This window comes from Poromitra crassiceps (assembly GCF_964638095.1).
Source record: "Poromitra crassiceps genome assembly, chromosome: 17".
In the NCBI taxonomy this organism is placed as follows: domain Eukaryota; kingdom Metazoa; phylum Chordata; class Actinopteri; order Beryciformes; family Melamphaidae; genus Poromitra; species Poromitra crassiceps.
The window spans coordinates 27,229,446-27,240,459 of NC_139635.1; the positions used below are offsets into that span (position 1 = coordinate 27,229,446).

General features: G+C 42.0%; 1 protein-coding gene across 1 annotated transcript; it reads right to left on the reverse strand.

Moving 5' to 3' along the window:
• Positions 1–5,005: 5,005 nt before the first annotated feature.
• Positions 5,006–6,637, reverse strand: LOC310791711 (E3 ubiquitin-protein ligase TRIM21-like; the record flags this gene model as incomplete). The annotated part of the gene is made up of 1 exon (XM_083653366.1): positions 5,006–6,637. One exon carries the CDS (start codon positions 6,635–6,637, stop codon positions 5,006–5,008), a length of 1,632 nt encoding a protein of 543 aa, XP_083509492.1.
• Positions 6,638–11,014: the final 4,377 nt, after the last annotated feature.

Here is an 11,014-nt window from a genome sequence, read left to right on the forward strand (position 1 = left end):
CAAAGTGATTGCACATTTCATTTGATTTTTATCTGATGGAGCAATCTGGTTAACTTTGTTTGTTCTAGCAAAGTGATTGCAATTTCTGTTTGATTATTTTAATTTATTATTTAAAAAATCACAGATGTAGGCCTACAGTAGCAGTCACAAGATTTTGTTTAAAGTTGAAATGGAAGTCGTTTTTTTATTTGGACAACATTTTTGAAACAAAATAGAATGGAATAGTCATGATCTTGATGTTATTTCAATAAAAGTTCAACTTGGACCTTTTTGTTACAATTGTGTTGGGGCGGTGGGGCATGAACATTTTTCCTCCTTCAAAATGGGGCATGACAGAAAAAGTTTGAGAACCACTGTCTTAAGCAGAACCCCCCTAGCCTAGGTAAACCCAGCCACCACGTGACCTGCTCTCTCAGTTCCCAGTCACTAGTGACTGAGAACACTGAGAGCAGGTCACGTGGGGGATGGGTTTACCCAGGCTAGAACCCCCCCACCCCCAAATACCCTAGGGGTACTTGAGCAGCTTGCAGGGGGTATACTTGGAATGATTGGGGAATACAATTTACCTCCAAAATGATAAATAAATATATATATATATTCCAAGTCATTTCATAAGCCCATTGTTAAAATGTGATGTGTGTGCCGCAACTAGTTCTGCTGGCAAGTGTCAACTGCTACACTGTTCTGCTACTGATAATGGCAAAAAACAACTAAAAAGCCCAAACACCGACAGTTCAGTGAAACATATATTTTGTATAGATTTACTTGTATGTAATCATCACCACGCATGAGTGAGGGGTACTATTGTCATGGAAAAACAGCTCAAGGGGTACATAAGACAAAAAAGGTTGGGAACCACTGCTTTATTGCACAGAGATGAGACGAGCATACCAGTTTGTTTCTAGTTGGTTTCCAATGCTGCTCTTGGTCTGTGGTCTGGTGAGAACTGTGTGTGCTCCCCCTCACCTGTGCCTAATGATCTCCTGTTACCTGTGCCTATTATTATACAACTCTGTGATCCCATGACCGCCACCAAGTGTCCAAAAATAATACTGCAAGATATCTAAACAAAATAATATGACATGATGCCAACAACAAACATAAATGACTCCAACATTGTGATTTGGACAAACAATGAGCAGCATAAACCTATTGTGTGTTTCTCTGTCCTCTGAAGCAGTCCTGGCTGGATTGATCCTGCAGGCTACTTAATAATTTGAGTCTTTCCCTGTAGGATATATTTTTAAGCTTGATTTTTACTCAGGCTCTGGAGCTGGATCAGCTTAACAGAAGGGGTCATAGAGGTCACATTTGAAATCATAAGGGTCAAAGTCGGAGGCTTTCTGCTCCACTGGTGCTTCAGCAACATGTTCCACGTAGTGGTGGTCAGGACACCCAGGGCGTTTTGGTAGCTGGAGGCATCGGCGCCGTGGACCTGCTCCAGGTGACACATCTGCTGATACAACATCCTGATCCTGTTAATCTCATAGAGCTGCAGAAAGACAGACACATCGGTACAGGAGAGAGAGAACACATAGAAAATGTTAGTGGATCACATGAAAGGACAATGCCTATGGTAGTAGCTATATAGAACTCATGCTGAGATAGCCCTTTAAAAAGCTCATCTCCATTCAATCCTACACCAGTGATTCTCAAACCTTTTCATATCAAGACATTTTGTCTCTTGGACCCAAATCTGAGAATATGTTTATTGTTGGATATGATTTTGTCCAGAATTCCAAGAGTAACTGCTCTACTGTAGGTGGCAGAGGGAGAACAGTGAAACTATGATCAAAACAGTCATCCCTCTACATTCTCTAATCGCATTAACTTTTTTTTAAATCAAATAATTGTGAAGTTTAACAATTCAGCAATTTCCTGAGGACCCCCCTGGAACCCCCTCAAGGACCCCTGGTGGTCCCCGGACCCCACGTTGAGAACCACCGTCCTTAACTCACTCCTTCAATGTGTCCGATGCTGTTGTAGAAGCGGTAGTAGGACTGGAAGTCAGGAGTGCTGCGGTACCACTTGGGTTCAATGTTCCTCCTGGATCGAGTCAGGAAGTGGTGTGCTTGAGCAGAGTGGATGCTGACTGCCCCTGCAGCTGCATTCACTGTGGAAGAAGACAGAGGCAGAGGCAGAGGAATCAGGGAACAGAGGAGTTATGGCAATTTTGCTCCAATGCAATTTCTCATTAGCAGAGTATTACTTTGTTACTCAGTCACTCAAGAATTGGAGGGGAAGAGTACTGGGGTGATGGGACTTTTTGATAACTGAACTTTTCTTACTCTGAATTTAGGCTATTATACTACTTAATATTAGTATAGTAATCATGAAAGCAGTTTGGGGAGTAGTGAACTACAAACAAATTAATGTAAACTAAACTTAGCTTGCTGGTAGTTAGACTCAAGTAGTTAATTACTTTTTTGTCATTTTTTTGTACTTGAAACTATAAACAATTCTGGACCATAACAATCTGACATTGCTTGCACTTCCATATGAATAGTGGGGTATTTTATGTTTTTGGCTTATGTGACACTGACATAACAATTGGGCACTTTTTGCAATAAACTGAATTGAGTGGCATTTTTCTGCTGGCATGTGACTTTTTTGTATTATTTTGTTATAAGTAGTTTGAACTACATTTTCTGAGTAGCTTTAGTTAATCAAATTTTAGTATTTGGTAGTTTAAGCCATGGTGCTCATTGGGGCCCGGGGACCCCCAGGAGTCCTTGAAGGGGTTCTATGGGTCCCCAGCAAAAAGGCTAATTTATTTTCACTAGAATACCAACCATAAGTATAACACAAGGGCAGACTGTATTTTGGTTGTGGGTTTCATACTCACACCCGCTCCCGTGACCACATCACCCCTGTCCTCCATAACCTCCAGTGGCCCCCTGTCCCACAACACATCCAGTTCAAAGTCCTCCTCCTCACTCACAAAGCCCTCTATAACCAGGCCCCCTCCTACCTCACTGACCTGCTCCACCACCATATCCCCTGCCGTCGCCTCCGCTCCTCAGATGCAAACCTCTTGTCTGCACCACTCAGGACCAAGCGCTGGACCTGGGGTGGTAGAGCCTTTCTCCGTTGCTGCCCCCTCCCTCTGGAACTCTCACCCCAAACACATCAGAGACTGCATCAATCTGCCCACATTCAAGTCATTAATCAAAACTCACCTGTTCAAAAGTGCTTTTAACCTGTGATGACTGTGTATTGTATCTGTATTAACATCATTTCCCCTCATTCTTTGATCATTTGTATTGTGTATTCTGTTTTTAATGTTGTTTCCTTGATATTTTTAGACCCCCTTGTAAAGCGTTTTCGAGTACCATGAAAAGCGCTCTGTAAATAAAATGTATTATTGTACAAAAGTGAATCCCTCGACTTCTTATTAATTAAATGTATTATTATTCTAACCATAAAACCATATGCATTCATAAGACTGAACTGACAAATGGATATAGTTTAGAATAGATCAGGGGTTTTCAAAGTCTGAGACTGTGGGCCTCCCCCAGACAAAGCTTGGAAAGAGGAGCCCCCTCGCTCAATTCCTGGATGCCTATGGGATCATCATGATTGTGTTATTTGAGACCATAGACACTCAACAATTAAAGCCAAGATGGCCTGAGATTGGTGTTTGACATACTTCAAACTACACCAAATACATATATATATATTTTTTTTTACATAAATTTGTTTCTAACTCTGGGAAAGTGGGGAAAACTGTCAAATTCCCCCAAACGATTGTATCTCTCAACTATCTCTTTAACCAAATCAGACACATTGAGGATATTCTATGTGATCACCTTTTGATAACTAATGTAATATTTTTTCACTTCACTGAGCGTCCCCTGAAACTGCTTGGACCCCCCCTGGGGAGGCCCGCCCCCCACTTTGAAAACCGCTGGAATAGATCAACAGCAACTTACTAAGAACATTTCGGGTTCTGCCCCATAAATGCAGCCAATGGGACAGGCCGGGCCGGGCTTGTTTGTTTGGGCCTGATCTAAGCTCTATATTGTACTAGCAAACACTGTAACAGGAAGTAAGCTATGCACAGCCAGTTGCACCCAGCACAGCAAAAGTGGCTTGGAGTCTCTGTCCACCCTGCCCCGCTGCTCGCTTGGTGCTGCAGCTTGATTGGTTGTCTTGCCGTCTTTCCATTTGACATTTTGAACTTAGCCCCTCCTCATGTTGCTGTAAATGCTCTCGTCCGTCACCAGGTATCCCAGCATGCTTTGGAAGGAGATGACAGACGCATCCAATACACAATGAATGAATGAACAACTGACTAGTGTCACTGTGGTGTGCATCATGCACCGTTAGAGGAGTGAATAGAGATGTTACAATGAAACTGGAAAATGTGTCGTTTTCACACACTCACTTTAATGATCAAAGAAAAACTGGATATAAAGAAAAATACTTTTTTTGGTTGCAATTTTCAGAACATAGGCTCCGACAAAAACATCATCATCAACATTCCAATGTTACCACTAACCAGCCACGTCAAGTGCTTGTGTGCTTGTAAGAGTTGTGTGCGGGATCCCACGTAAGGGGTCCATGAAAAGACAGCCGGGCGAAACACCCGTCACTCCTAACCTCGTCTAAGTAGGCCAGAAGCTTTAATGATCAAAGAAAAACAGGATATGAAAGGAAATATTTAACTCTTCTTTACCTTTAACCCCCCACACACATGATCTAACTAAATCATTATGTCTACATCACATGAACATGAGCCATAACACCACACATTCTGCCAAGAGGAGGAAAAGGTAAAGAGACAAGATACATCAGTAGTTACTTGTCTTCTCTCAGTGGAGACTGAGCCCTATTGAAAGAACAAATTAATAATCTTAATGTGCTAGACAAGTCTGAAAAGTATTTTTGTTGTTCTATAAAATAAAATTCAACATTAGACTGGCTGATAGTTACCTGAAGACAAAACAACATAGTGTAAACTGTCTTAACTGACAATGAATCCTGAGGAAAATTACTGATCAGTCTAATCTGTCTGATTGACAGGAGAGATGATCAGAGGGGCGGAGTTTTTACCACCATTATTAGTATGGGGACCGAAGTATGGGTAGAGTTTCTCAGTGAAGGTGCAGCCAGTAAAGGAGTAGATCAGAGCTGCAGCATCTACATCATAAAAGGAGACCAGACCCTCCTCATAATCCACAAACACCCCCACCTTCTGAGGCTTCTTCTTCAGAGAGAGGAGGACAGCAGCAGCTTTGTACTTATTTCCATTCCTCAACACTACAGTCCAGTAGCCTTTCTCAGCACTCAGTGTGATGCGTCCCTTCCTGTTGATGGACTCTCTGGCCACTCCCACATCCCAGTCAGTGTTCCCTTTAACCTGGACCTCATAGTAAAACTTCCCTGAAGAGAAGCTCTGCTTTGCTAAGACACAGGTACAAGAAGAAAATCTCTCTGGGTTGTCTGGGAGATTCTTCTTTACATCACCAACATGTACTTGTTTCCCATCATCAGACAGGATGAGATGTGCTTGTGCTGTATCAGGATCCAGAGTCACATCCAGTGCAAACTGCTGGACCCTCTTCAGCTCAACATCAGCAAGCAGCTTCTCCATCTCTTTCCTGAGTGTCTCCTCCAGCTGAGCCACAGCTCTCCTCACAGTCCCCTCATATGTTGAGTGGACACTGACCTCTGTCCAGTCTTTGGTGTGTGGAGGAGTGTTCAGGGATGGGAAGCTTTGGATGAGGTGAAGGTGGTCTTCAGTGTGTGAGAGCTGCTCCACCTCAGCGGTTCTCTTCATCAGCTCACAGATCTCCTGTTCCATCTCTTTGATGAAGCCTTCACCTTGTTTCTCTGTTGTTTTCTGCTTCTCTTCAATCGTCTCAATGAGCTCAGCCTGGCCTCTCTCCACAGACTGCTTCAGAGCAGTGAAGACCTGCACACTGTCTGCTATCTGTCTGTCTGCATTTGCCTTACTGAGCTCTACTGAGTGTTTGATCTCCTGAATCTTCAGTCGTCTCTCCTGGATCTTCTGCTGAATTTCAGCCTCCGTCTTCCCCAGTTCAGCCTTCTTTCCTTTATATTCTTCTTCCAGAGGGACAAAGCGATGTGACTTGTGGTCTGACTCAGTACAGAACTGACAGACACACATCTGGTCAGTCTTGCAGAACAGCTCCAGCGGTCTGTCATGCTTCTTACACATCCTGTCTTCCAGGTTCTCCACAGGATCCATCAGCTTGTGTCTCTTCAGGCCCCTCACTCTCTGATGAGGCTCCAGGTGAGTCTCACAGTAGGAGGTCAGACACACCAGGCAGGACTTCAGGGCCTTCTCTTTGGTCCCAGTGCAGACGTCACAGGGAACTTCTCCTGGTTTGGCACTTTGTTGGTCTGGGCAGCTGCTGGCTTTCATCTGAGCTGACTTCCTGAACTGAGCAGCCATCTCAGATATGAAAGTATTGACATGCAGCTCAGGTCTTCTGTTGAAAAGCTTCTGACACATGGGACACTGGCACTGGACACTAACATCCCAGTGCTGTGTGATGCAGTTCTTGCAGAAGTTGTGTCCACATGGTGTGGTGACTGGATCAGTGAACACATCCAGACAGATGGAGCACAGAAACTGCTCTTCAGAGAGGAGACTGCTGGCAGCAGACATATCCAAACACTGAGACCTGAAGGGAAAGTGTGAAATAACATTTAAATCCCACTGTGACATCATCAGTGATGTCATAAATCCCACTGTGACATCATCAGTGATGTCATAAATCCCAGTGATGTGTGACATCATCAGTGATGTCATAAATCCCATGGATGTGTGACATCATCAGTGATGTCATAATGCAAACCTGCATGTATTGACTTCATTATACCATAATGAAACTGTCCTCAGTAATCTCCATTCACACTTCTTGGTAGCCTATATACTAACATCTCTATCATGAGTTCATGTCTGCTTTGTGACACGTCCTGATCGGCTGGATATCCCTTTACTGTCTTTAACTGCCTGGATCATTCACAATAATGTCTTATCTTTAGGGACAACATTTACTGTCTTTAACTGCCTGGATCATTCACAATAATGTCTTATCTTTAGGGACAACATTTTCTGTCTTTAACTGCCTGGATCATACACAATAATGTCTTATCTTTAGGGACAACATTTACTGACAAAAGACTGCATGGTGTTCTAGTTGGCTCAAGTTTTTCTCCCATGAGTGTGTTTATCTGTTTAAAATCCTCTTAATAATCATCTTTATCACTGTATTACTACTCTGTGGTCAGTAGGCTACATTGATGATATTTTCTTGATGTCATATTCAGTGGAAACTTTCATAAAAAAAATGAGAACATGCCCCCGGACCCCCTAGGGGTTCAGTGGTCCATGACCTTTGGGTGGGCTGAGCCCACCCCAGAAGAAAATTGTGTAGTTTCAAGTAAAAATGGATCAAACTGGCGCACTTTGAGATCAAAATGAAGAGACTAGATATATGAAGAACTACACACATCAATATCTTCTTTACCGTTCTGTGGTTTTACAGCGATGAAAAAATAATTGTTTCCCTATATATACTATATATATTCTGCATACAGCATATGGTAGAATTATGCTTGCATAAATAATTGGGTGGGCTGAGCCCACCCAAAGCTCTGATGCTAAAACCGCCCCTGCCACTTGCCATAATACACAGGTAGTTGGAGTGATCTAATGCAGCGTGGAACCAATGTTTTGATGTCGGACTGTTTTCGCATTCATTCCATGGATGATGGTTCATTCATATTGCCAAATGTTTGATCGGGTTTTGTTTAGTTTTGCACAGGTTGCACTTTATTGATGTTCTTTTGAAAATATGTGCAGTGCAAAATGGGTTCATTGCAGCCACTAATACAGTGATAAGACTTTCTTGTCAAATATTTCTTATTTTTTGCACAGATATAACTTTATTGATATCGTTATAACAAAGTGATTGCACATTTCATTTGATTTTTATCTGATGGAGCAATTGATTGATTGATTGATTGAGTTCTTTATTGATAATGAACAAACAGTATATACAGAATACATATAGGCTATACATACACAGGCCCACCATTATCAAAAGGATAAAAAACGCAATAAAGCTAATAGCTTATTTCCATTGCGGTCCTTAAGATGACTGTGATAAAAAGTGTACTGTTGTGTGTATGCCTGGATGTGTGTAAGTGTGTAACAGTATGAGTGCCTCAGGCACTTGTCAGCGTGGGTGTGCCTGCCACGCAGGGGGGAGAATAGTATGGGGAAGTAGGGCACAGTGAATAATCAATAAAAATAAGCATAAAATAAGATAAAAGACAATTAGTGCTATTAAAAATAAACCCAACACTGAAGGAATGCGTGCCCGTCCGCATGTCCTCGAGTGCCCACCACCCGGGTGGGGGTCGGCAAAATGGCCTTTCTGTGTGGAGTTTGCATGTTCTCCCCGTGCCTCCCGGGGGTCTCCTTCATATAGGAACCCCCTTCACAAAAACATGCAACATCCTGGTTGCTTATATGGTTCCTCCTCTGATCGTTAAGGGCGCCTGTTCAGAGGGAGGGGAACTGGTTGGAATAGCGTGAACCTCCCACGTGCTATGTCCTACCGGTGAAGCTTCCTCGGGCAGGTGAAAAGAAGCGGCTGACTTGACTGCCCATGTCTCGGAGGATGCATGGAATCAGTCTCGGCTCTCCCCAGATCGGCAGAGGATGGAGTAGCAACCAGGATTGAGTAATTCAAATGAGCACTAAACGGGGGATAAAAATGGGATAAAAAATCGGGAAAAAAACATTAATAAAAAAAAAAAAAAAAAAAAAAAAACCAACAAATCCTAATAAAATACGTACAATAAGATATAATCAAGTAAAATAAATAAAATAAAATAAAATCTAATAAAATACAGGGTCGATTGAAACACCGGCTCAGTCACTGGCTGGCCGATAACAGGTCGCCCCCCACCTCAAACACCTTGGCTACCATCAAATCGAGCATACCCATACTGTACAATATATTATAATACAATATACTATAATATTATATATCATTACCATACAATATTATATATTATATAACAATATAATCCCACAGCATAGCATAATACATTAAATCCAGGTTCTGCTTCTCCTGATCCAATTCTTGACTTTAACTTTGAAAGAATGATAGGAGCTGATCGTCTTAATCTCAGCTGGGAGACTGTTCCAGGCTACTGCCGCTGAGTATAGGAATGAATTCTGGCCAATGCATCTTTTGCATTTTACTGGGACCAAATCTGTAGTCACGGCATCCTCTAGTGCCGTGACCATGTACGTCACTGACCTTAGTGAAGTAATTTCTGAGGTATTTTGGGACAACATTGTTGACTAATGACTATCCTGTGGACCATGCCAAGTTTGATTTGTGCTACTCTCTCATCTACTCTGAGCCACTTGAGGCTGTCGAAATGAGACTGTTGTAGGTGAGTCCTGGGATTCAATTGTAGAATGAGTCTAACTAATCTATTTTGCGCTGTCTGGAGCCTGTTTTTCAGTGACAATGTGATGCTGGTGTACCATGAGGAACATGCGTAATCGTATTCAGGCACGTGCACACATAGACATGAAAGGGGGATTGAGCCCCTGCCTTTTTTCAGTCTGTAAAAAGTGCTTTTTTTTTTTTTTTTTTTTATAATACATTTTTCATTTTCATTCCAACAACACATGAACAAAACAAACAGCTCAGACACATTAAAAAATAAAATAAAAAGTGCCCTTTCCTGACCATGAATGCATTTCTAATGGTGCTTTGTATGGAAATTGCCCTTTCCATGCCGTCACTGAAGGCAGCATTCAAAGAGAAATGCCTTTTCCGAGCTCTCTTGGCCTTGAATGCACCATTTGTAATAGGCCTCTGCATGGAGCAGTGTTTTTCTAAACTGCCCCTGAAGGCACCAACCCAAAAACGAACCCAAAAATGAATGAATAAATAAATACATAAATAAATAAACCACCCAATAAATAAATAACCAAAATATAGGGAACAAATGCAGAATTGTTGCTCTTGAAAATATTTTTTACTTTACACTATTGGAAAGGGATGTTGTGTTGTTGAATCCGCAAAAAAAATAAAATAAAAATTCTAATACAGCTTATCTAAATCTTCTGTCTTGCTTTTTAGAATTATGGTTAAAATGCATGGTATATTACAAGCCTCACTCAGTATCGTTCAATGTTTCTGCCTGTGTTGCTATCTGTTGTAGTACAACAACCTAAAGGGAGAAAAGGAGCAAATACATATTGATGCTTAAATGATTTCACAACAGTATTGCAACAGCATGCAACTTTTATATACTAATATTATTCAGTTATGGAGTTGTTTTTCCGTGACAAGTCTCATCCTAAAATGAGATATTCCTCTAAATCTGGTTAAAATCGGAATATTTAAAATGAGTTATAGCCCTAAATTGGCCTTCAAATTTCCGTGCCCTTTTATTAATTTGAGCCCCTGCCCCTCTAATGTTCTGTGCACGTCCCTGATCGTATTGACACTGAACCAGGGCTCCCGCTAGAATTTCCAAAGCATACCTGTTAACAGAGGTTGAAATCCTGGTGAGGAATTTCACTCTCTGGTTAACCTTTTTGGCTACCCTCTGCGCCATGCTCTCTCCTGATAAGGTGTTGTCCAGCACACAGCCCAAGTATGTGACCTCCTCTCTGGCTGAGACCTCAACTTCTCCCACCACAACCCGAAACCCCGGAGACCTCCTCAATTTAATGGTAGAACCAAAGAGGATGGCTTCTGTCTTACCTAAGTGGAGGGACAACCTGTTATCAATCAGCCAGCAACTGATCCTGAGTAGTTCTCGGCTGAGGATCCTTTCTACCTCCCCTTTATCTTGATATGATACCAGTAGAGCAGCATCGTCCGCAAAAAGAAGCAAATCACAATCACAGGCAGATTTCATGTCGTTGACATATAAAAGAAATAAGACTGGACCTAAAATGCTCCCTTGAGGCACCCCACAAGTTGGCTCTAGTGAAGATGAC